Below are 25,360 nucleotides of genomic sequence, written 5' to 3'. Positions count from 1 at the left end.
CCCCTGTGCCGTGCCCTGCGTGTGCCCTGCGCCATGCCCCGCGTGTGCCCTGCCTGTGCCCTGCGCTGTGCCCTGCGTGTGCCCTGTGCCACTGCCCTGTTTACAGTCGCTGCCTGGCGGGTGCGGTGTTTGTTCAGCAGGGTGTGGGAAAATGCTGTGTGTGTGTGTGCATGTGTGTGTGCACGTGCACACGTGTGCATACGGGGCACTGCAGTCCCTGCAGGGGTGCATGCATACATGTCCACGCGTGTGTGTGCACATGCACTGCAGGTTGCAGTCCCTCCCTGCAAGAGTGTGTGTATCCACACACGTGTGTGCGTGCACAAGTCCATGTCTCTGTGTGTGTGTATGTGTTGGGGCTGCAGCTCCCGCACGGGTGCGTGCATACTTGTCCGTGTGCGTGTGTGTGCCCCCGCTGTGGGGCTGCACAGCTCCTCCCTGCAGGAGTGTGTGTATCCACACACGTGTGCATATACGAGTCCGTGTCCATGTGTGTGTGCATGTGCTGGGGGCTGCAGCCCCTGCCGAAGCGTGCACACGTTTGTGCATGCATGGATGGGTGTATACACGTATGTGTGCATGCATGTGCTGAAGGCTGCTGCCTCTGCAGGTGTGCACATGCGTGCAGGCATGTGCTGGGGGCTGCACACACACACACACACACACACACGCGTGTGCAGCGGAGGCTGCCATGCCTCCCTGCAGTGCTGCGTGCACCCCCACACGCGTGTGCGTGTGCGCGTGGGAGCTGCAGCCCCTGCACGCCTGGCTGCGGGTGTAGCTACGTGCACACGCGTGTGCGCACTGGCACGGGGGGGGGCGCGGCCTCTCCGAGCGCGGCCGCCGGAGCCCGCCGCTCCCGGAGCCGCCGCGGGGCAGGGGGACGCTGCCACCCGCGGGGGTCCCGCACGGCCCTGCTACCCCGGGCCTCAGCGGGAAGGGGCGTCCCTCGGCCCTGGACGGACGGAAGGACGGACGGACGGACTGCAGCGCAGCCAGGCCGCGGCGCGGGTGCCGCCGGGAGAGGAGGAGGCGCCCGGGCCGGGCCCCGGCCCCGCGGCTCTGCGCCGCCGCGCGGCTGAGGCCTGGCCCCGCTCGTCACACGTGTGCCGCCCCGACGGCAGGGCCCTGCGCTGGGTGGGGGGGAGCCGGGCGGGGGGGGGCGCCCCCTGCTCCCTCCCCCCCCCCCACGGAACCCCCCCCCACTGCCCCGGCCTTGTGGGGACCATGACCCCCGCCCTGGCACTGCCCCCTCGGAGCGCCCCACGGAGCCCCCGACCGCCCCCTCCCCAAACTGCCCCCACTGCTCCCATAGCTGCCCCTCCCCAAACTGCCCCCTCCCCAAATACCCCTTCCCAGCTGCCCCAAACTGCCCCCCAACAACTGCCCCCTCCCCAAACTGCCTCCCATAACCGCCCCCTCCCCAGCCGCCCCCCCCCCCCAAATTGCCGCCCCCGGCCGCCCCCCCCCCAAGCCGCCCCCCGGCCGGGGCCGCCGCCGGCGCATGCGCGCTCAGCCCGGCTGAAGGGTAACCGGGGGGGGGGGGCCGCCGCCGCCGCCGCCGCCTCCCGCTCGGTCCAGGCCCGCGCCCGCTCCCGAGGGCCCCGCGCTCCCGGTGCCGCCGCCGGGGGAGGGGCGGCCCCGAGCCCCCGCGGTCACCCCCGGTGCGGGCGGGCGGGCGGACGGGGGGGGGGAGCGCGCGCGCCGCACCCCCCCCGTCCCGGTGCTCCCCCCCCCCCCCCCCCGCCGCCGCCGCGCGGCCCCCGCGCCCCTCCCCCGCGGGGAAGCCCCTGCCCGGGGCCCGCGGCGGCGGCGGCGGCGGCGGCCTGGGGCGGGGATGAGCGCGGCGGGGCCGCCAGCTGCCGGCGGCCGCCCGCCCATGGCGCCGCGCGGTAGCAGCGGCGGCGGCGGCGGCGCGGGGCCGCAGGCCGCGCCATGACCATGCGATCCACCGCCTTCAGGGCGGCGGCGGGCGGCGAGCGGCCCGAGCCCGGCGCGGCCGAGCGGCCCGAGCCGCAGCAGCGCCCGCCGCCGCCGCCCCGGCAGCCGGCCGAGCCGCCGCCGCTGGGGGCACACAAGGGCCGCGGCGGCGGCGGCGGCGGCGGGGCGCCGGGCTGGGCCGGGCCGGCCGGCGGCAGCAGGCAGGCGGCGGCGGCGGCGGGGGATGCCAGCGGCCGGCCGCGCTGCCAGGCGCTGCTGCCCGGGCAGAGCGGCGCGGCGGCGGCGGCGGCGGCGGCGGCGGCGGCGGGGGGCGCGGGCCCGGCCGAGGCGCGCCTGCAAGGGCGGCGGGCGGCGGGGCGCCATGGGCGCCGGCGGCGGCTCGCCGGGCCAGGCCGCCTGCCTGCGGCAGATCCTGCTGCTCCAGCTGGACCTCATCGAGCAGCAGCAGCAGCAGCTGCAGGCCAAGGAGAAGGAGATCGAGGAGCTCAAGGCCGAGCGGGACACGGTACGGGCGGGGGTTAACGGCGGCGGGGGGGGGGGCGGCTCCAGCGCGGCGCACAACGGGTTAACGCGTGTGTGTGTGTGTGTGTGTGTGTGGTGCGCCCCCCCCACCGCGCACTCCCGGGGGGGGGGGGGGTTAATGCCCCCCCCCACACACACCAAGGGATTGGGGGGGGGGACGACACCCGAGGGGCTTTGTGCCCCCCCCCCGCCCCAAGGAGGTAAGTGCCCCCCCCCCCCCGCGGCGCCCCAAGGGTTAACACACCCCCCCCCCAACTGCTCCACCCCCCCCCACCCCCCCCGCGGTGCTCAAGGAACAAGTCGCCCCCGTGGGATAATCTCCTCCCCCCACCCCAGCAGCTAAGGGGTTAATGCCCCCCCCCCCCAGGCATTAAGGCCCCCACGTGTGCTAATGCTCCCACCCCCCCCCCTCCCAGGCAGCCCACGGACATTGGTGCCCCTAGGGGCTTAACGCCCCCCCCCCCCAGGCATTTGAGCCCCCCACAAGTTCTAGGCCCCCCCCCCGGCACCCCTAAGGGGCTAACACCCCCCCCCCCCCCAGGCATTGGACCTCCCCCCAAGTGCTACGCCCCCCCCCAGGCAGCCTAAGGGGGTAACATCCCCCCCAGACATTAGGACCCCCCCCAAGTGTTAGGCCCCCCCCCCAGGCACCCCTAAGGGCTTAACGCCCCCCCCCAGGCATTAACACCCCTCCCCCAGGCGTTAAGGCCTCCTCATGTGGTTGTGCCCCCCCCCCCCCAATATCCCTAAGGAATTAACACCCCCCCCGCGTTAACGATTCCCTCTGTCGTTAATGCCCCCCCCAACGACACCCCCAAGGGGGCTTACGGCCCCCCCCCAGGGGTCCGTACTCCCCTCAGGGCCCCCCCGCAGGGGGTTAGTGCCCCCCCCCAGGGGGTTAATGCGCCCCCCCGGGGGGGGGGGGTTCTGCCCCCCTCAGGGCCCCCCCGCGGGCAGACAAAGGCAGCGCGGGGGTTACCGGGAGGCCCCGCGGGCGGGGCGGGGCGGGGCGGGGCGGGGCGGGCGCTGCCGCCGCCCCGAGGGTAACGGCGGGGGCACAAAGGGCCGGGGCGGGGCGGGGCGGCGGCGCGCCGGGGGTTAACGGGCCCGCCGCCCGTCGCCATGGCAGCGGGGGGGGGGGGCCTTAAAGAGCCCGCGCCCCGCAGCGGCGCGCGCGGGGGGGGGGGGCTGCGTTTAAGGGGCCGCCCGGAGTTGGGGGGGGGGGGCAGGGGGTAACACGGGCACGCACGCCGGCCTGGCCCCCGCCGTGGGGCTGCCCGCTGTGGGGCTGCCCCACCACGGGGTACGCACGCTGGCCTGGTCCCTGCTGTGGGGCTGCCCCGCCATGGGGCATGCATGCTGGCCTGGCTCCCGCTGTGGGGCTGCCTGCCGTGGGGCACGCACACCAGCCTGGCCCCCGCTGTGGGGCTGCCCTGCTGTGGGGCTGCCCCGCCATGGGGCACGCACGCTGGCCTGGCCCCCACAGTGGGGCTGCCCACTGTGGGGCTACCCTGCTGTGGGGCATGCACGCCGGCCTGGCCCCTGCTTTGGGGCTGCCCCCCCGTGGGGCACGCATGCCGGCCTGGCCCCCCCCTTGTGGGGCATGCACGCCGTCTTGGCCCCTGCTGTGGGGCTGCCCTGCTGCGGGGCATGCACACCACCCTGGCCACCGCTGTGGGGCTGCCCACTGTGGGGCACGTGTGCCGGCCTGGCCCTATGCAGACTACCCCGCCATGGGGCACGCACACCGGCTTGGCCCCCACGGTGGGCCTGCCCCCCCCCCATGGGGCATGCATGCTGGCCTGGCCCCCACCGTGGGCACGCATGCCGGCTGGGCCCCCGCCGTGGGGCTGCCCCGCCGTGGGGCACGCACGCCGCCCTGACCCTATGCAGGCTGCCCCACCATGGGGCATGTGCGCCGGCCTGGCCCCTGCTGTGGGGCTGCCCCGCAGTGGGGCTGCCCCTCCGCGGCACACGCACGCCGGCCCCGGCACAGCCGTCAGGGCTGCCCCGTGCGGGCATGCGCGGGGCGTGCACGCTGCTCGGGTGCCGGTGGGGCTGCCCCACTGCAGGGCACGCGCGCTGGCCTGGCCCTAGCACGGCTGTCCTTGCCGCCCCACTGCGGGGCCGCCCCACTGCGGGGCCTGCCTGTGCGTACCGCCCGCTGATGCGGGGCCGGCCGGCCGGCTGCGCTGGGCGCGACCCCTGCGCCTCGCCCCACCGCCGTGGGGCTGGGCCGCCGCGCGGCCCCGCTGCGGGAGGGAGGCCCCGGGCTTGGCGCAGGGGCAGGGCTGCCGCACGTGGTGCGAGCGGCGGCGGCGCTGCAGGGCCGCCCTTCGCCCCCCTCCCCGCTTCCGTGCGGCCGCCGGCCTAAAAATAAAACCCTCCCCGGTTCCCGCAGCGGCCGCCCCGGGGCGGGGGGGGGGGGGGGAGGCTCTCAGGGCCACGTCAAAACGCGTCCCGGGGCCGATCCGCGCCAACCCCCCCCGCCCCCAACCAAAGCGCGGAGGGAGCCGCGGGGGCCTCGGCGTCCCGGACCCTCCCGGGTGGGTGCAGAGCCGCGGCGGTCGGAGCACCGTGCGGCGGCTCCCGGCTCCCCCCGCCCCCCGGCCGAGCGCAGGTGCCCCCCGAGGCTGCGTCGCCGAGGGTGCCCGGAGCCTCCCGCCTCCCTTGGGCGAAGGAGCCGCCCGGGAAATGGCCTTCCCCCTTCCCGGGCGAGGGTCTGCAGCGAGGCAGGCGGTGGGGGGGGGGGATGCGCCGCTCGCAGGCAGCGTTTCGCAGCGCTCCGGGGGCAGCGGCCCCGGTCCCGGTCCCGGTCCCGGTCCCGGTCCTGGCGCCGGCTCCGGCGGAGCTGCGGATCCCCGCGCCCAGCCTGGGGCGCGAACGCGTCTCTTCGGCGGAGGCTGCGTCTCGGTGCCAGCTGCACCCTCCGCCCCGGAGCCGGCGCCCCCCAGCCCGCGCGCTCGGCGGGGCGGGCGGCCGAGTTCGGAGGCTCTGCGATCGCTCCCCGGCGCGCGCCCGAGCTCCGCAGCTGCCCGGGCGAAGCAATCGGGCAGGTAGCCAGCGGCCACCGCGTGCTGCTTGGCCGCCTCGGGTGCTACCTGCCGAGCCCCGGAGCCGCTCGGGAGCGGGGCCGGCGCCGGTGCCGCCCGGCGGCTCCTCGCAAACTCCCTCCTGCGCCTCGGGGGCTCCCGCTTGCACCGCCGAGAAGTTGCAAGGTAACGGCTGGCAGACGGGTCCGGAGGCAGGAAACGCTCCGCCGCGGGCGGAGAGCGGGCAAGGCGCCGCGGCGGGACGCGCCCCGGTGCCGCGGGCCTCGCTCCGCGTGCGACGCCCGAGCCGCGGCGGCCGTTGCCGCCGTCGCCTCGCTGCGGACCGGCTCCGCCGCGCGCCCGGGGCGGAGGCGCTGCTCGGGGGCGAGAGCCGTGCCGGGGGCGGCTGCGCCGCGAGGGCTCGCCCGTGACCGGCGTGCCGCCCTGCCTTCCAGCTCCTCGCGCGCATCGAGCGCATGGAAAGGCGCGTGCAGCTGGTGAAAAAGGACACCGAGAGAGAGAAGCACAGGATCTTCCAGGGCTTCGAGGTGGACGAGAAGGCCGAGGCGGAAGCGTGCGAGAAGCTGCCGCTGGAGTGCCCGCAGGACCCGCTGGAGCCCTCGCAGACCCTGCCGCCCAAGCACTTCGCCTACGGCCGGAACGGGAAGGGGCACAAAAGGTAGAGGGCACGGGAGGCCGCACCGGGGGGAGGCCTCGGGCCGACGGGGCGGGACGCGGGCGAAGACGGGACCCCCGGGCGCTGCGGGGGCCCCTCGAGCCCCGCGCCGGCCGCGGGCTCCCCGCCCGGGCACCCCGCTCACCTCTCCCCCCCTCCGCAGGAAGCCGACGTTCGGCAGCGCCGAGAGGAAGACGCCCGTGAAGAAGCTGGTGTCCGAGTTCTCCAAGGCCAAGAGCAAAAGCCTGAAGCACTCTCCGGGAAAAGAGGAGTCGAGCGGCTCTTTATCCGAAACTGTTTGTAAACGAGAACTGCGGAGCCAAGAGACTCCAGAAAAAAACCGCTCGCTCCTGGACACGCCGCTCAGACCCTGCGCCCCGCTGAAAGGCCCCGGCGCCCACCCCAAGGAGAAGGGCTTCTTCAGCGAGACAGAGGATCTGCCCTATCTTTCCACCACAGAAATGTACTTGTGTCGCTGGCACCAGCCTCCGCCGTCGCCGTTGCGGGAGCCCTCCCCGAAGAAGGAGGAGACTGTAGCAAGTAAGCGGCGCAGAGCCCGCTGGCAGCGGCCGGGGCGCGAAGGCAGAGCCCCCGCCGGGCGCGCGGCGGCGAGACGAGGGCCCCGGCGCGGCCCCTCCTTAGCGGCTCTCCGGCCGCCTCTTCGCGAAGCTGCTTCCCGTGCCGTGCGTCGCCCCGAAATCCGGGCAGAGTTGCCTTGTTCCGCCGTGTCAGCCCTTCCCAGGCGCCGGCTGCCCGGGACGGGGGAGAGCCCCGCGCCGGGGAGGCGCTCGCGTCCCTTCGGTTCTCCCACCCTTTCCTGGGAAATACGTTTGCCGGTGGGAGATTCCTGCTGGCACGCGCGGGGGCTCGCGTCGAGCGGCCCGCCCGAGCCGAGCTTCCCTCCCGCTGCGCCTCCGCAGTCTGTCCGCCCCGGCCGCCTGCCGGGCAGGAGCCCGCCGCCGGAGCGGGCTGCTCGGGGCTCAGCCGGGGGCTCCTGCCTGGCCCCTTCCCCTCTCGCAGCTTCGCCCGGGTTTGGGGCGGGCCGAGCAGCTGCGAAGGGGAGCGAGCGGCTGCGGGCGCGCGCCGGCACGAGCCCGCGCGCCCTTTTAACGCCTGCCCTTTCGCCCCGCAGTTCCGTCGTGGAGGGACCATGTCGTGGAGCCCCTGAGAGACCCCAACCCCTCCGACCTCCTGGAGGTACGCAGCAGCCCGCGGCGGGGCCCGGCTGCAGCCGCCTCCGGAGCCGGCGTCTCGGCGGGCTCCCGCCCGGCCCCGGGCGAGCGGCCGGAGCGGGCGCCCGGCGGGCGCGGGAGCCCTCGGGGAAGCGCTCACCTCCCTTTCTGTCGCTGCAGAACCTAGACGACAGCGTGTTCTCCAAACGGCACGCGAAGCTGGAGCTGGACGAGAAGAGAAGGAAAAGGTAGGAGGGAAAAGGGTGTCGCGTGCGCCCGGAGCCGGGCGGCGGGGCGGCGGCGGGGCGGCAGCCGCTCCGCTCCCCAACGCGGCTCCTCGCGGCCGGGCGCTTCGTCTTTTCCAGGTGGGACATCCAGAGGATCAGGGAACAAAGAATCTTGCAACGGCTGCAGCTCCGAATGTACAAAAGGAAAGGAATTCAGGAGTCGGAGCCTGAAGTTACCTCATTTTTCCCTGAGCCGGATGACGGTGGGTTTAGCTCGGCGCGCTGGGCGGCGAGGGGGCCGAGGCGGCTGCGCCGGGGGCCGCGTAACGCTCCGGTGTCCCCCGCAGTGGAGAGCTTGCTCATCACCCCCTACCTGCCCGTCGTCGCCTTCGGCCGGCCGCTACCAAAACTAACTCCGCAGTGAGTACCGGGAGGGGCGAGGCGGGCGGGAGCCCCGCCGGGAAGGACGAATTCCCGGGCGCTGCCGCGCGGCTTCCCGCGGTCCGGGGCGCCGCGCCGCAGCGAGCGCCGGCTCTCCCCGCAGGAATTTCGAGCTGCCCTGGCTGGACGAGCGGAGCCGCTGCCGGCTGGAGATGCAGAAGAAGCAGACGCCTCACCGGACGTGCCGGAAATAGCCGGGCGGCGGGAGCCGGCGCCCAGGGGCTCCGTACGTTGCTGGGTCGCGCGGATCTCTGCCCTCCCGTATGGCCTCGCTCACGGATGGTTTCGTTCCCTCCACGCCCCCGGTTTCGTTCTCTTGGGTTTTTTTCACCGTTCTCTGCAGACTCTTTTCCCCGCCGACTGACTGTGCGTTGAGCTGGGGTTTTTCTCTTGTTTTTACTCCTCCTCCCTCGACAGCAAGTCCTCCGGCTTTGTCCGGAGCAGCGAGGCCGGGAGCTGTCCCGAAGCCGCTCCGGTCCCGGGCGAAGCGGGAAAGCCGAGGGGGGAAGCGGGTTTGTGCCCGCAGCGGTGCTGCCGGCGCAGATGCCCCCGGCCAGGCTACTGGTGCGGCAAGGCTTGTGCCAGCTCGTGTCCCTTCTTTCTTCTTTTCCTTTCTTTTCCTTTTGTTTAACTTTTATTTTTTCCCGCCCCATCTGGAACGGCTGTAATGTTCGGAGGGGAGAGTTGAGAAAGAAACAAACAAAACTCTTTTTTTGTGAAATGAAAATTCTATACGCACAACTTCGGTTTCTTTTTTTTGTTTGTTTGTTTTTTAATTTAAACGTTTTGGGAGCGGCGCTGCCCTGCCCTGCGCGGGGGGCGGCCGGGGCGGCGCGCGGGCTCCCTGCGCCCCCCACCCCGGTGCTGCGCGGCCCGTTTTTCGCAAAGGCTGTTGTTGGGTGTCTGCTTTTAGCATGATCGCATGCGTCCCCCCTGGATTTCTGTGCAATTAGGAGCCAAAATATTAAAGGAGCAAAACGCGAGCAGAGCCTCTCATTTTCCTTCCTGTCCTCGATGTCGTCTGTCTTGCAGGGCTGGCTGCCGGAGGGGGACTCGGCATGAGCCCCCGGGCCGCCCCGGCGGCGAAGAGCGCGCTCGGCCCGCCCCGCGCCCAAAACGGTCCAAATTCCTCCCGGTCCGGGCTGCAACACTGTGAAACCGCGTCTTCGAGGGGGGGCCTTGCGGCTCCCCGCCGCGCCGCTCGCCGGCTTCCGCCCTGCTTTCTTGAACTGAGTTTGAACTAGTGTAAGGAAAGTTGTTAAAAAAAAAAAAAAAAAAAAGTTTAAAACCACGCACGCACGCGCCGTTCAAAGCGAGAAGCTTGTCCGTGCGCTTCGGCCTCGTTGGCGGCGCGCTGCCCGCCCCGCTGTCTGTTGTACCGCGTACTTTTGATACCGTTTCTAACGTGTAAAATGGGTTGTCTTGTAAATACCTTATTAAAACGGAAGAAGTTTGATTGTAAAGGAGGAGCTGCTCCGGCTGCTGCTTGGGGCCCCGCGCGCGGCCCGGGCTCCGCGGCGGTGACGGGGGCGGCGCGTCGTCCCCCCCCCCCCCCCGGGCGTTTCACACGTGGAGAAATGGAGGTTTTGAGGGGTTTTAACCAAGAAACCAGAGAAATGAGCATGGCGCGTGTGTGTCCCCCCCCCCCCCGTGCATTTCAAACATGGAAAAATTGAGGTTTTTGAGGGTTTTTAACCAAGAAACCAGAGAAATGAGTGTGGCGCGTGTGTGTGTCCCCCCCGTGCATTTCAAACATGGAAAAATTGAGGTTTTTGAGGGTTTTTAACCAAGAAACCAGAGAAATGAGCGTGGTGCGTGTGTCCCCCCCCCCCCCCATACGTTTCAAACGTGGAGAAATTGAGGTTTTTGAGGGTTTTTAACCAAGAAACCAGAGAAATGAGCGTGGTGCGTGTGTCCCCCCCCCATACGTTTCAAACGTGGAGAAATTGAGGTTTTTGAGGGTTTTTAACCAAGAAACCAGAGAAACGAGCGCGGCGCGTGTCCCCCCCCCCCCCGTGCGTTTCACACGTGGAGAAATGGAGGTTCTGAGGGTTTTTTAACCGATAACCCAGAAAAACGAGCGCGGCGCGGCGGTGTCCGCTTCCCCCGCCGTGACGTCACCTCGGCCGCTATGACATCACCGCGCGCGCTGACGTCACCGCCTCGCCCGGCGCGCGCCTGCCCCCTGCTGGGCAGAGAGTCGGCGGAGTCGGCGGCGGGGAAGGGGGGGGGGAGCGTCCGCGCCCCGCCGCGGGGGCTGCTGGGGCGGCGGCGTGACGCGTCGCCGGAAGCGCGCGCGGGGGCCGCCGGGAGGTGTAGTCCGTCCCGTGATGCCCCGCGCGGCCGCCCGCCCTCCCGCCCCCGCGGCTGGCCCAAGATGGCGGACCGGCGGCGGCAGCGCGCCTCGCAGGACAGCGAGGACGACTCGGACTCGGCCGCCTCCGACAGCGCCGACTCGGCCGCCAGTGCCGCCCGCTCCCGCTCGGGCTCCGCCTCTGGCTCCGGCTCCCGCTCGGGCTCGCCGCGGCCGTCGCACCGCCCGCCGCGGGGCGCCGCCGGGGCCCTCAGCGCCGGGCCGCGGGGCCGCGGGGCCGAGAGCGCCGCGGGGGGAGCGGCCAAGAGCGCGCCCGAGTCTGAGTGTGTGAGTGGGGCCGGGGGGCGGGCCGGGGGCCCTGGGAGAAGCCTCTTGGCGGTGAGGAATGGGGCGGGCGGGGGAACGGGGAGGTTCCGGGGGGTGTGTGGGGGGGAGGGAGATGGGGCACCGAGCTGGAGGGGCCGGGGTGGCCGTGGGATCAAGGGGAGGCAGCAGGGTGTCTGCGGTGCAGGGGGCTGGCGAGTTGGGGGAGCACAAAGGGGGGGGCACCTGGGCCTTTGGGGGGTTCCCGGCAGGGAGGGAGGCCCAAGCTGCCGGGCTGTGAGCGGGTGCCAGGGTGGTCCCTGGGGCAGGCTGGGCTCTGTGAGCCCTGAGCTCTAACTGGGAGGTGCCCCCCCCATCCTCATTTCCCTCCTTGGGGGGGTTCTTGCAGCGGGGCTGGGGCAGGGGGGCTTGCTCCCCCCCCCCCTTTCCTGGGGCAAACTGCTTCCTGTGGGGCCCCAGACAGCCCTGGAGCTTGCTGTCCACTCAGGCCAGTCCCTCTCCTTCTTAAAAGGATGCTCGAGAAAGCTACATGAGGGCTTTAAAAACTTTTTGGAGGAACTTCTTGTAGTATTGTTGTTCCCCCATGTCTCTTGTATAAATCTTCTCATTTTACAGTTTATAGCTGGGTGTTATTTTGTTCTGTTGTGATTTTATAGTGCTGGTTATTTCAAGTTTCTCCTGACAAGGCAGAGTATTTTTGTTTAGTTACTTTGACTTTGGGGCTTATTTCATTAATGTATTGATTGACTTTATTTTTTATCTCAAGTTGTTTTTACTGAGTTGTTCATCAGACAGTTTCACTAGAAATCCTCTGTGGTTTGAATTGTTCCAGTTCATCCCATGTCTCCTCTTGGATACAGGGCTATATCTCTGTTACAGGAGTCTATAGCAGATGTCTGTCTGAGCTTGGTCCTGCTGAGTCTCTGTAGTTTTTCCATAGCTCTTGCTTTAAGTAATCCCCTTTTTGCTTTCCCAAGTTAGCTGTCTCGGTCTGCATTGTCCAGAGAAGGAAATCCTTCTTGTCTGTCCATGTTCCTTGTCTGTCCATGTCCATCCAAAGATCCTCCAGCAGCTAATACAGTTCAGGTTCTTTTATTTGAGGGCTGTGCCCTTTAAGTTCCCTCTGTGTAACTTCCTCTACAATGAGGACTAAAAGACCTTAAAGAAAAGTACTACTGGTACTGAATTTGTTTCTTCCTGCTTGGAAATTCAAACTGAACTTCCAAGAACGGATGTGGTAGGACCAGGGCCAAACTTTATTGTGATTGTGTCTGGGATTGTAGGATGCCACGTGAATCAGGCTGCGTACTTGCCTCCCCGCTAATGAGTTTTCTTTCCTTTTCTCTCTAGGAAAGCGAAGATGGCATTGAAGGAGATGGTAAGTAACAATTCTGTCTGGCACTGCAAGTGTTGCTGTGGTACACGAAAGCACAGAAGTGAGCAAAATGCCTTTTAAAAGAGTTTTAAAGCTGTTGTTATCCCATAACCTCATAACAGTAGACAAACATGGAGTGCAGGGACAGTACTCTCCAAAATCACCTTTTGTTCCTCCTGTATGAACTAGTATTGGTATTTGTCAGGGACACTTCATATTACGCCCTGACTTCCCCTTGGTGTTACTGAGTTGTGGGTGTTTTCCAGCAGTAGCCTGGAGCATGGCATGTTATGCTCAAAGAGAGTCTGTTTTCAGGGAAAGCACTATTCTATTTCTGCCTCGATGCCAATCTCTTTTTTTTCTCTCTTTCTTCACAGCTGTACTCTCGGATTACGAAAGTGCAGAAGACTCGGAGGTAAGAGGAGCCTCTGTCCTGATGTTGTGTAGAATAACTGTATCTTGCCTAATTTTAGAACAAAACCCAGTTTGTGTCCTTCATTCTCTTCCACTGACCCCATCTGTAGTGATTGCCTTTGTCTCAAGATAGCAGCTCGTGTGCTTTGCACCCGTTGTGTGAGGACTCGGAGCGACCTGCGCTGCAATAGTCCTCAATGCTGGAAGAAAAAGCCTTTTTCAGTCTAATCTCTCTTGCCAGACAGTTCTCTTGTGTGCAGTGCACTGCTCTGTGTGCAGTCTGCTGCTCTGTACAGCTGTTGCTGGGTCCATCTGTAGTTTGGAAGCTGTCTGTGCTGCTGGCGGGGTGGGTATGGTGCCAGTATGTGAGGAGAAAAAATGCCTGATTCCTCAGAGATTGGGTGCTGGATACTGGGGGTAGGGTTTGCCGTGACTGAGAAGGATGTGGAAGGGGCTCTAGAATGCTGGTTGCATTTTAATTAGTTGAAATTAAAAACTAAGTTCAGAATTGGAAGCATCCCAACAGCATCCCTGTACAGCGGTTGGAAAAATAGTGCAGCTAGTGAGTGCTGGTTGCTGTGTGTATCCTGTGCAAATCGCCCCCTCACATGTGCTGGTGAGACCCTTTGAGCTGGTGAGGCAGCCTTGGTAGCTGCCTGTGGCTTTCCCTGCATGGTTGTTGCATGAGTGGAAGTCTAATATCTTGGAGGTGTTTAGAGAAGTTCTGGTTTCTCACGATTTTCTAGAGTGTATTGTAGCAAAAGTATATATATATGTATTTTAGTGGAAACCCTTTTCTTGAGACAGGTATTGAGGGGCCCTAAAACAAAACAAGTGAAATTGGAGGCTGGTAGGGGCTGTTCATCTGTAAATGAATCCCTGCCATTAATGAGGAAGGAGCACTGCAGGCTATAGAGGCAGCATGCGGAGGGTACGGAGGCATCTCCCCTGCTCCCCTTACAGCAACTCGCCAGACCTCTAGCAAACTGCGTAGAGGGCTCCCGAGAGACTCAGCACTCGGAGCACGTCGAAGCACAGGCGCGCTGGTGCACACCAGGGTGTTTGAGCCGTGGCAATATTGCATCACTGACATGCCAGGATGACTCTGTTCCTGTGTCTAAAAATAATGCCACGTCTGGGTTTCCCTAATGTAAACAAAAGAAGCAGTTGATGTGCAAATATGCTGTGTTGAAAGGGAAAAATAGAGCAGTCTTTTTCTTAATCATATGAAGCTATTTTTAGTGTCAATTCCAGCCTAAGCAAGGCTTGCAGGCTCCTGAAGGGTGAAACGAGGTCAGACTCCTGCAAGTACAGTGCTTGGAGTGAGTCAGCTGAGAAACTCCAGGGAATCTGGAAAGACAGCAGTGGCTGGATCCAGGCCTTCAGTGTGGGAAAGAAGGAACCTTCTAAGGGCCCAGTGTAGAAACCATCTCCCTTGTTAGTTTTTCTCCCAGGCCTATACCAGCTTTTTCGTTTCAGCCTGATTAGAGACTGTGACTTTGTGGAAGAACTGGTTCCAGCTCTATGTTCTAGAAATCATGATTGTTTGATCTAATGTCACTGATGGGAATTGGTGGGAAGAGATGTTAATTTAGTCTTTGCTGTCTTCATAAAAAATATAGGGATAGGAAGGACCTTGAGAGCTAATACCCCTCTATAAAAGAATCAATTCTCTAACAACTGGAACGGGAATCTAACTCCAGAGTTGGAGACCTCTTTGGGAATTTCCTGGGGGACCTGCTGCTGAAGGCAGATGTCTGAGTAACTGGGGCTCTTTCAGGCAGAAGAGGAGGATTACAGTGAGGAAGAAAGTGCCAAAGTGGAATTGAAGCAGGACAGTAATGATTCCTCTGAATCTGCAGCAAAAGCAGAGAAAGGGGATGAGAAGCCTGACTCCAAAGGTGCTGTAACTGGCGAGAGACAAAGTGGCGACGGGCAGGTAGGTGTTAAACAGGTGCATTCTCTGGGCCATGAGGGGCCTTTCGTAGAAGGACTGCTGCAGTGTTAAGAGCTGTCTGATTCTGACAGGAGAGCACTGAACCCGTTGAGAATAAAGTTGGGAAAAAAGTTCCCAAGCACCTGGATGACGATGAGGATCGTAAGAACCCAGCTTATATCCCGCGCAAAGGGCTCTTCTTTGAGCATGATCTCCGAGGGCAGACTCAGGAGGAGGAAGTCAGGTGTGTAAGGATCCCCTTACATAATGCACATTCTCTGTGTTTGGTGCTCATTGAAGTGGCTGCATATCCTTGGCTTTGCAGTGACCTCTTCTCTCTGTGTAACTGTTCCAGGCCAAAGGGTCGGCAGCGGAAGCTGTGGAAAGATGAGGGCCGCTGGGAACACGACAAATTCCGGGAGGATGAGCAGGCCCCCAAGACCAGGCAGGAGCTGATTGCACTTTATGGCTATGACATCAGGTCAGCTCACAACCCTGATGACATCAAGCCGAGGAGGATGCGCAAACCAAGGTGAACAGCAAAGTCAAACTAGAGCCTAGCTCATCCCAGAGGAGACTTCAGCCCTCATGTCAGGCACTTCAGACCACAGGTCTGGAGCCCCTAAGTGGCAAAGTGCTGTTGGCTTTGGCCCAAGGGTAGGACCGTAGTCCTGGGGGTTGGATGCTGCTAAAAGATTCCCTGGTGCTGCAGGACCTCTTGCTTCTCAGGGCAGAAGTGCTGAGCTCAGGGGAGAAACCACCTGCAGAATGGTTCAGTAGTATGGATTCAAGCTGTTCTTTTGTGGGGACAAAGAACCTTCTGGAAACTAACTTCAAACCAGAGGGTAACCCAGACAATTAGAAATGCCTTTCAGTGACAGCTTTATTTTTCACCTAGGGTTTTGTTTCCAGTACTACTTAGCATTTCTCTTCCTCAGGTTTGGGAGTCCTCCTCAGCGAGACCCAAACTGGTCCAATGAGAGGCCAAATAAGCCCCCAAGACACCAAGGCCCAGACAGCACTTCAGCTCCACCGCGAACGTTCACCAACAGGAGCTCTGCAGGTACAGGGAGAATGCCCCCACCTAGGAACTATCCGCGAATGGGTGGCTACAAGGAAACCCGCCCAAGCTACCGGGCTTCAGAAGCAAGTGTCCAGCATCTCTCTCGAAATGGTGAGCAGGCCAAACAGGAAAGCAATTATCGAGTGAAGCGTGTGGAGCAAACCCCAGCGAGAGACAAGTCACCTGAGGCAGAAGTGGCACATGTCCACAGCAGCCCTGTGAAGGAAGAGGTTACTTTGGAAAGCCAGGCCACGACTGCTGATGCTACACAGCCACCACCAGACAGACCAATTGAAAAGAAGTCTTATTCCCGGGCAAGGAGGACCAGAATTAAAGCTGGGGATGCAGGGAAGTTGGCAGATGAAGTACCTGCTTCAGAAGGGCTGACGACTGCGCCACCAAAACCTGTCCAAGTGGAGACATCCCCCCCACCAGCCAAGAGCAGTAATTGGGAGTCGCCAGTAGAATCCAGCTTGGATGGACTCGAGCAAGAGATGACACAAATGAATCTCACTGAGCAGAACTGGGCTCCAGGGCAGTCTCAGTTCATACAGCCCCGGGAGCTTAGGGGTAAGTGGGTATAGCCTGTTAATTTTCTGCTGAACTTCCCCCCACCATGCCTAGTAGAATGCAGTTCTGCTCTTGTTGTAAACATCTTGTAGTTGATCAGAGCTGAACTGTCCAGTCCAGTCTCAGCTTCAATGCATGACAGATATTTGTAGTGTTGAGAAAGTACAGTGGAGATGACTGAAGAGGGTAAAACTGAACAAAAAAGGGAGGAATTAAATATCTGAGAATATTAACGGAATTGGGGCTGGGAAGGACCTAAGATTGGATTCTTTCCCTCTGTCTACCCTGTTCTGTGTTGAGAAAGAGGAAGATTAAGTAAAGTGAAGGTCTGCAAGTGGAACAAACGACAGGAACTGTGTGGTGTATGAATCACGGTGGGGCTTGCTGCAGCAGGAGTCAGTTCTGGGGATAAGGAGTGTTGTGATCCGTTCGCGGGTGGGTGATTGTTAATCAAACTTGCTAGTGTCTTGCTCAAGGGCAGGAAGCAACTTTCCCTCCCTGATCAGCAGGTTGTTCAGTAGACAGAGCTTATTTCATAGCATTGAAATTTGGTTGCTAAGGCCTGCCTAGGACTGGCAGATCCATTTGCACCTGGTAGGAGGAAGCAGCTCTGTTCACAGAAGCAGGCTGAAGCACAGATCTGTGGCAGAATTAGACCCATGTGAGCTGAGAACTGAATTCCAGCTGAGAATCCACATGAGAGGTCATTCAGGTATAATTATCTCTTTGCAGAATTAGAGAGTCTTTTCTAGGGAGAGTTAAGAGTCCTTCCCGAGAGAAATAAAACTGGAGCAAGGAGAGGAAAGCGGCTTGCTGCTTTCATAAGTGTCTCTGGGGGTTTAGGTCTGCGCAACCACAAGCTCTCTGGCACTGGTGTGACCAGTAGAATCTTTGTGTGAACAGACCCTTGGTGTTGATCACAGACTCAGATGGACAGGCTTTAAATAATGCTAGTAGAGTGAGAGTTCAAAAATACTGTGATATACATGTTTGTGTATGTTTGCAGTATAAGTGGTCTGTGGTCACTTTCAGTATTTATTTTACCCGCTTTTGCTCCCTTGGATTTGCCTATAATCAGTTTGACACTGTGGTTTAAGTTGTGCAGTGTAACTTTGTTGTTTGGATTAAAATGCAGCCTGTGATGTAAGTGGCTACACTCTGTAGTGATTTTAAACTGCAGCTCATATGGTTCCATTTGCATGTTTGGTTTCTACTCTGAAGAGATCCTTGTCTCAGCAGGAACAGAGCTTAATTTGGGATCTGGACTTCTTGCCAAGGATTTTTATTTATTTATTTTAAGGAGATTTAAAAGGTGTCAGGCAACATGGATGACTGTACAGAGGTGCAACAGCTTTAATTTATATTGGAATATTTAATATTGTAACCTAAGAAATGAAGTTGTTTTAAGGTTTTTCATCATGAAAGCAAGAGCTGTATTAGTACTTCTCATACAGTAACTTCTGCAGACTGCTGGTGCTTGTAGGCGCCCTTGTGGCACGCAATGGGTTGCTTCTGGCAGTGCCTTTGGTGGCGAGTGAGATGGCTGTTTCTGCTGAGAACAAATGCAAGACATAGTAACCAGTCTGTTTCTTCCTCAGGTATTCCTAACCATATGCACGTGGGAACTGGCCAACCACCTCAGTTTAACAGGATGGAGGAAATGGTAAAGCCAAGCATTTATACGGTTCTGTGCTGTAACAATTTGAAGCTGTCTGTGACACGTTAGCCCTTCCTTTTCATGTGTGTTAACAATTTTTACTGCGTGATCCAAAACAGATATTTGCAGGGGGCTGGCGGGTGAGATGGGTCAGTGCCCCCTCCCTGGAGAGGGGACTCCTTCATCACATGCTGACCATTGCCAACGTTGCTGGATTCTTGCAGGCGGTGCAGGGGGGCCGTGTGAAACGCTACTCGTCGCAGCGGCAGAGACCGCCCGTTCCGGAGCCTGCCCCGCCTATGCACATCAGCATCATGGAAGGGCACTACTACGACCCACGTGAGTGTTACCCTGCAGCTGCAGCGGTCCTCCGTGTGCTGAGAGCTGAGCTCTGAGTAGCCAGAGCGGGAGTCCCCTGCCCCTTCAGTGCGCTCTTAGGGTAGGAGGGATCAGTGGGCTTTGCCTTCCCTTTGTAAACATCATTACTGCTTTGCCTCTCTTACTGTGACTAAAAGGCTGCTCTGAGCCTCCCTGGTTTGTGTTTAGACCTTGCTATTTCCCATCTAAACACAACCAGTGTTACCACCTTCCCTCCCTGTGCAAGGGCTTTGCCTGAGGCACTGCTTTTCTTCATAAGAAGTAGGAGCTACAGTTTGAAGTCGGAGTAATTTCTTTGATGCTTAAGAGTGAGGAGAGGTATGGAACAAGAATGGGGATGGATCTGAAATTTACCCCAGCATTAAAAGTGTTGGAGAAGAAACTTCCTGTGTTCTGCTGCTTTATAGAGGGGAGTAGGGAACACTTCGATTGGGAATACGTAACATCTTGTGGATCGTGTTTGCTATTCCTTGATGGGAACATAACAGCGCTGCTCTTGTAGCGCTGCATTTAATTGTTGTAACTGCAATTGGCCTGTGTATGTGGTGTGATTCGCTGTAGCAGAATAAAATTCAGTGAAGCTTTTCCTTAGGAACTGTTTTATGTTGCAGTACAATTCCAGGGACCAATCTACACCCACAGTGAGAACCCTGCCCCGCTGCCCCCCCAAGGGATGATCGTACAGCCGGAAATGCACCTCCCTCATCCAGGTAACGAAACAGCTTCCCTGGTGGCACAGTGCAGTTGATGGTGACACTGAGTTTGTGCCCTGTTGAAGACTCAGTCTGTGCTGGGGCTTGGGAGGAGATGACTCTGGTTTCGCTAGTTCTGACGCTGCCTCTGTCACTGGGGCAAGCCAGGGAATCCAGTTTGCCTGTACTGTAAAATGAGAGAGACCTACTTCCCTCATGCAGTGAGGATGAAAAAAATAAATTTTAAGGAAAGAAAAATAGATATTTGGGGGCATTACAAGCAGTGCAGGACCAAGATCATTTGAAAGTTTTCACAGCCTGTAGCTGGATGCATGTGGGTGCAGTTCAGACCCTTTCGGCTGCATTGCTTTCCCTTTCAGTGGGATGTATCCACTGCTGGCCGTTGCGCTAGCTTCATTCTTTAGATCCTGCTTCTTGTAGATCAGAAAAGAAAAGCAGAAACGAGAGCTGCTGAGTTGCAATGTTCCCTACCATGCCCACAAGAGCTGTTCCCTGAAGTGGATGTGCTGACCAGGGCTGTGTCCGGTTCCTGTGACTGGGAACTCTGGCTGTGTGGAGGAGGCTGGTGTGCTCCGTCGTCCTGAGTAAAGCTTCCTTTTTCTCCCTCCCCAGCACAGGAGCTGGGGTCTTGTGGCTGCAGGCAAGGCCTCTTGAGCAAAGTCCTCCTGCTTCCTGTTGCAGCAAGGAAGGCCAGAGCAGGACCAGCACAGTCACACTGCTGCGTGTTGGCACTTTAGCAACCTTAGCCCTGCCTGAGACATGTTTGCTTTAGGTATGACATCAAGTTCAGGTTATTTTTGTCGTTTCCAGGTTTACATCCCCACCAGACACCAGCCCCAATGGCAAACCCGGGGCTGTATCCTCCACCAGTCTCCATGCCTCCAGGTCAGCCCCCTCCACAGCAGCTGCTTGCACCTACCTATTTCTCCCCTCCTGGAGTCATGAATTTTGGGAATCCTGGTTACCCTTACCCGCCAGGAGCACTACCCCCGCCGCCCCCTCCTCATCTCTATTCCAACACACAGGTAAGCAAAATGCATTGTGCATCTGCTCTCTGAACAGAAGCCATCGAGCCCAGATGGGATCCTCTGTTGGGGGGGGGGAGAGGAGGAGGGGAATATATTCTGTAAAACTTTGAGGAGAGGATGTGGAACATCTGGGCCCTATCATAGTAGGGGGTTGTTTACTGTCATTTGTCTCCACTTGAGTGGGGAATTGAAAGGGACTGCCCCCATGTCTGCTTTGCATTTAACCTGGAATTGAGGTCTCATGGATGCAATGTCTGTATTGGTGGATCTCAGAATCAAGATTTTTTCCCCTGCAGAATGAGGGAAACAGCCCACAGGGAGCCTGTGAAACCATTTTGTCCCCTTCAGGTCTGTGCTGTCAAGGACACCTTGACAGTTGTTTTGGAAGTCCTTCCTTTCTGTTCGCAAGACTGAGGCGGGAAGCTTGAAACTGCCTGGTGCTGTTCTTTGCCATTGACCAGGAAAACCCTTTGTGTGAACAGCAGTCCCCACAGGGCCTGCTCTTCCCGTTAAACTTCCGACCTCTGTGTCCACAATAGCTGCTCTGCAAAGAGGAGCAAGATCTCTGTGGGCATCCTGAGGACAAATCAGAGGCTCCCTGTGGCTGGCTTGCAAACAGCACACGGCTGACACTCAGTGGCAGGCAAGAGATGTGCATGTTCCCAAGGCCTTACAACCCTTCTGACCTTTCCTGTTCTCCTGGTCTGGTCAGAGCTGCCCTGATAGGGAATCAGCTTGCTTTTGGGGTCAGGTCCAGAGGCCTCTGGTAACTGGAAGTGATCACAATTTGAGGGGGAATTGTTGTCTCCCTGGTTTACACAGAAAAACAGTAGCTACTGCTGTTTCAAGTGCAAAGATTGTATGGTACTTGGGAAATTCTACAGGGTAAAGAACTCAGTCCACTGTGAACTTCAGGCCAGTGTGACTGTGGATTGCCAAAGCCACATACCTGCCCACCCTGCGAAAAACAGGGAGGTTCTGGTAAGTAGGCAGTGGTCAAAGAGCGTTCTCCAGCAGCCACCCTCCGGGAGTTTTAAGTGCTGCTCTCTTTTTTGAGTTTGGGATCATAGCAGAAATCAAACCAGATGTTCCTGTGTCTGTTCACCTGTGGTGCTAGGTAGTGTTATCTTTTAAGAGACCTACTTTATGCCGTAGAGGCTGCCAGAGGTGCTTGGTGCTCTTGTGATGGGTGAGACTTGCTGTGTCCTCCACAGCACAGAGCATTGACACTTCTGCTCTCTGGGGAATGCAGGCCCAGTCCCAGGTGTATGGAGGGGTCACGTACTACAATACTGTCCAGCAGCAAGTGCAGCCCAAACCTTCTCCACCACGAAGGACATCCCAGCCTGTCACTATCAAGCCACCACCTCCTGAGGTATTGTGCCCTCTGCCTGTCTCCTCTGTGAGTCTGCGTGTGTGACGTTACGCCACTGGTGTGTGCGTGTGATTCTTCCGTCTCCCTCTCCCATCCAAAAAGTATGTTGTTCCAAGAAAATCCTAAACTGTCTAATCTTTGACATGTCCCATACCTCAGCTTCTCGTTGCAGGTGGTAAGCAGGGCTCCAGTTAATTTGAGTTTCTAAATACTTTAAATCTAAACCCACGTAAAAAGTAAGTCCAAAGTTGACTCTTGCTTTCTTTTTTCATTCAGGGTGAAAAAAATAATAATAAAAAAAAGAAAAATACTCTTTAAAAGAGAAAAATCCAGTCCTAAGCTAGGAGGCAGTGACTCCTCTGGAAGAATAAAAGCCAAGATCTTAACAGAATAGAGTTAAGACAGCAGACTTGGAGGCTTTACGAGATGCAAACTACTTCTCTATGCTGAGAACTGTGTGTGTGTGTGTGTGTGCGTGCGTGCACATGCAGGAGTGCCACGTGCGTGCTTGGTTTCCTTTATAATCCCTTCCTTAGTACATGGGAGTTGAAGGAACATGAATCATGGCAAGCCTGGACCCAGGCAGGCCTGTGCTGGGTGCTTTTCCTGTATCTGAGAGAAGCAGCATGTGTTACAGTAGAGGCCTGGCGGGAAGACTTTCGCGTTGGGTTCATGGCTCTGCCTCTGACCAGGGAGGAGCCGTTTCACCCTTCTGTTTTCCTACCTGGGAAATGTGCAGCTTTTGTAAATCACTGTGAGATAATCTGATAAAGGTGCCCATTGAAACGTTTTTCCATAGCTAGGCAATTCCACTCTAGCCACCGAGAGAGCTTGTTTTACCCAGAGTAGGCATGGAGGAGGCTGAACGTGCTGGAGGGTGGGAGGGCGGTGGTCGCTGTCTAGCGGCCAGGCATGGAGGATGTTTACTTGCAGTGCCTTGGTGATGGTGCTATAAACCCTGTGTGGAGTGTGCGATAGGAGCAGCCTAACCCTGTGGTTCCTGTTTTCTCTTCCTTCCCTCCCATTCCCTTTCCTTAGGACAGCAAAAGTGAAAAATCAAAGGAGAGGAGCAACACGTAGGGATGTGGCCGTGGGAATCCCAACACCAGACTTGGCACCTCAGCAAGGAGGAAGCTCCTTGGAAAAGGCTCCTTCCCTGTGCGTAGGTGAGGCAGCAGCCTGAAATCTGCTGCACCGTCTTGTGCTCAGGGCCAGGCACCTTCCCTCTCCGGTTTTGCTGGTGCCCTCCTGAAAACCATATCTCTTGCTGCTGATGATCTGCCCTCCTTTCTCCTTCCCTCACTGGGGCACAGAGGTCATTGAAGAATCAACCACAAGAGTCGGTCCTTGGCCACAAGTTCTCGCAACTTCTCCCTTTTACTAAACGTCTGCCCTTTTCCCTTTCTAGGATGTTAAACTAAAATGCTTGATTGTGGTCTCTGTTTTTATTTAAGAAATGAACCAGCTCCTTCAGTAAAGCTGATTTGTTTCTTTTGGGTATTTTGAATTTGTTTGTCTGGCTAGCAGAAACGTAACGTCCCCCTACTACTACCCCTTCCCCCCCTTTTTCCCCCCCTCACAAAGACAACTGATAAGTTAATTCTTGTTTTCAATTCTCTTTTAAATTAGCAAGTTTATTTCTGCCATTGTTTAAGGATAGGAAGGGCAGCTGAGTGTTAGGAGTCTGTCAGGAACGCTCTGGCTGTGCAGTCACCACTTAATTTAGAAGCTCCTCCTATTTCTTTTTTGGAACAAACCCTGTTGGTAACTGTGGTGTTGGCAGTTTCTGTCTGTGTGTATGCAGGCTCTCAACTCGAATCAGACAGGAATCCGTGTGCACGAGCACAGGGCAAACCCCTTCCCCACCGTTACAAGTGCACCTGGCAGAGCTGGGGGAGATTTCCTCCCACCCAGCAGACCTCTGCTAAGTCAGAGGTGGAGAGTAGACGTTTACAGGCACCCAGGCATCTCAGCAACTGTCAGAACAGCCCTGCCAGCAGACAAACCAGCTAGACGGGACGAGCACATGAATGATCTGCTTCCAGCGCTTGGGTGTTGCTGCTGTGGAAGTGGAAGGTGCTGTTCTAACCTGCTCTGACGCGTGCAGCATGGTCCCTCTGATCCCTGAGGAGGAAGCGCTCCAGCCAGGCGCGTACGATCGCATAACCAGGTGCCTCCCTTGGGGACCCTGGTGGCCTTGTTCCCTGCGTTAGGATTCTCGAGCCAAGCTGCCGAGGCAACTGGCACTGCAGTGCTGCTGTTGCCAGGCTGCTCGGGCTCCCCGGCCCTGCTGCAGCGACACGCTGCCTCTCTGCAGCACCGATCCCGCAGGCGCATCACCAGGCGGAGCAGCCGCGGCTTCCAGTCACGCTCGGGCTTGGCGATGTCCTCGCAGCCGTTTGCAAATTGCATTAGGAAACTTGGCACCGAGGCTGCTAATTCCTGCCGTTTGCCCTGAGCACGTGCTGGGGCAGCGTGTGGAAGTGCCAGCTGCTGGCGCAGGCCTCTCAGCAAGAGTGGGAAAGTTATTCCTTCCAAGCAAGTGGCATCTTGGCCTTCGAGTTCCCATCTGTGGCAAGGGAAGGGTGCCCAGAGCGCCCACCTGCCTGCTTTCTGGTTGAGATCTTCTTGTGCACGCCTGGCTCTCCAGCAGAAATACCTTCTTTGTTTGTGTTTGTAACTCAATGACCTTTTGTACTTAATTTCGGATGTCAAATGACATTTTAAAAGCAGAAATCCTTTATGTTTTAAATGTACCTGTTTCTCTGCCTTAAGGCTGAAGTGTATTGTTTAACGTATCGGTCGCATGACTGAAATCCTAGACCTTACAACACTGTGATGGGTTTTTGTTTATTTTGATTCCTGTTCATTAGGAGTGCGCGTTTGTAACCAGCGTTGTATTGACACGGAGATGAGAGAATACGTTTTCGAAAGTAGCCAGCTCTGTGTCTCTCTGTCCTGGGGCCACCTGCGGGCTGGTCTGAGACCTGCTGGGCCAGGTACGCGCAGCTTCCTCGGGAAGGACCGGCGTTCCCTCCGACATGCTGTCGGAAACGAAGGCCGGGTGTGCGAGGAGATGCTTTTCAATTTGCAAGAGCCTTTTGGGCGGCTGGAAAAGCAGCTGCCTTTGCTGCTACCGCCCGTCGCCTTCACCCCCCGCGCGCTCCCTCTGGGGCCGAGCTCCGGCCCCGTCGGCAGCCAGCCGGCAGCGGTGGGACGGAGCGAGCCTCTCGCCCGCGGTGCTCGTCGCAGCCCGGGTGTGGAGCGAGCTGCCTCGCTCGCGGAGGAAGGAACAACTGGTGCGTAGGCGGTGTGGGAGCGTGCCGCCTGCGCGCTTCTGCGCGCCGCTCCCGTGCGCGGCTCCCCCCGGTCCGTGCTGCCGCGCGAGCTGGCCCGCGGCCCGGCTTCCCGCGGCGAGCGGGGCAGGAGTCTGACGAATGCCCCCTCCCTGCGTCCTGCAGTGCGCTTGGAGCCGCCGGCTGCTTCGCAGGGGGGCACCGGCTGCTCCCTACCTGCGCCGTGGCCGCCGGCTCGCGGTCGAGCGGGAGGCGGAGGAATTTGCAGCGGCTTTGGAGGGATGGTGCTGGCAGGTGGTTGCAGAGCGCCTGTCGGGAAGAGGACGCGACAGGGGTCCCTGAGGGCAGCAGAGCCGCATCCGCTGGGGCTGCGCGTGCCCTGCCTGGCGCGGCGACGGGGGGCTGGTGATTCCCCCCCTCCCCGCTAGCTGCTGATGCGTCGCAGCGGGGGCATCGAGGTCCCCCCTCGCCCTGGCCGCGGCCTTGTCGCCCCTTCCCCCTCTGCGGGCCGGGCCTCCCTTTCCCTTGCTGCCAGGGCCGGGGGCCGAGCCCGTGTCAGCGCCTGTCCCGGCCACCCGGGACCTCAGCGGCCGCACGGGGAAGCGCTTGCGGGCTGCCAGGTGGGAAGCCCCTGGCTGCAAGGGTTCAAGTGTCCCCCGAGATCCCCTATCCCGGGCTGGAGCCTGCAAACAGGTTAATGTGCTGGTTCAGGGAGGGTTTTTTTCCCTCCTTGTAATTTTTCCTTCCCACACAAGGTCTGTTTTGAGCAGCGCCTGGAGGCTTCACACCCCCGGCTCGGCTGCCGGGGCGGAGAACGAATGCGGCTGCAAATGGAGACGCCAGCTTGGGAGGGAAGAGCCTGCTCCAGATCCCTACTCTTTAGGAGAAATAACAGCAAATTAATTA

The 25,360-nt window shown here is 60.0% G+C and overlaps 2 protein-coding genes across 5 annotated transcripts; both read left to right on the top strand.

Moving 5' to 3' along the window:
• The first annotated feature begins 2,286 nt into the window (after window positions 1-2,286).
• Window positions 2,287-9,474, top strand: MSL1 (MSL complex subunit 1). 2 transcript variants are annotated; one of them, XM_062595666.1, is made up of 9 exons: window positions 2,287-2,446; window positions 5,951-6,174; window positions 6,335-6,711; window positions 7,304-7,368; window positions 7,524-7,591; window positions 7,709-7,833; window positions 7,918-7,990; window positions 8,115-8,237; window positions 9,044-9,474. In XM_062595666.1, the coding sequence occupies exons 1-8, from the start codon at window positions 2,303-2,305 to the stop codon at window positions 8,203-8,205; spliced, it is 1,167 nt and encodes a 388-aa protein (XP_062451650.1). In that variant the 5' UTR covers window positions 2,287-2,302; the 3' UTR covers window positions 8,206-8,237; window positions 9,044-9,474. The 2 variants fall into 2 exon arrangements, with proteins under 2 accessions (XP_062451650.1, XP_062451649.1); XM_062595665.1 differs by having other exon boundaries at window positions 8,115-9,474.
• A 908-nt stretch (window positions 9,475-10,382) lies between these two features.
• CASC3 (CASC3 exon junction complex subunit) lies at window positions 10,383-23,989 on the top strand. 3 transcript variants are annotated; one of them, XM_062595781.1, is made up of 14 exons: window positions 10,383-10,652; window positions 12,000-12,027; window positions 12,402-12,439; window positions 14,219-14,377; window positions 14,467-14,618; window positions 14,730-14,906; window positions 15,313-16,007; window positions 17,606-17,670; window positions 17,889-18,003; window positions 18,654-18,752; window positions 19,566-19,780; window positions 21,036-21,158; window positions 21,331-21,394; window positions 22,197-23,989. In XM_062595781.1, exons 1-13 carry the CDS (start codon window positions 10,389-10,391, stop codon window positions 21,364-21,366), a joined length of 2,166 nt encoding a protein of 721 aa, XP_062451765.1. In that variant the 5' UTR covers window positions 10,383-10,388; the 3' UTR covers window positions 21,367-21,394; window positions 22,197-23,989. The 3 variants fall into 3 exon arrangements, with proteins under 3 accessions (XP_062451765.1, XP_062451766.1, XP_062451764.1); XM_062595782.1 differs by having other exon boundaries at window positions 21,318-21,394; XM_062595780.1 differs by lacking the exon at window positions 21,331-21,394.
• Window positions 23,990-25,360: the final 1,371 nt, after the last annotated feature.

The sequence above is a fragment of the Rhea pennata genome, chromosome 26, assembly GCF_028389875.1.
Source record: "Rhea pennata isolate bPtePen1 chromosome 26, bPtePen1.pri, whole genome shotgun sequence".
NCBI lineage: Eukaryota > Metazoa > Chordata > Aves > Rheiformes > Rheidae > Rhea > Rhea pennata.
Note: the sequence above shows the minus strand (reverse complement) of the source record. Positions and strands in the feature narration are given on the sequence as shown.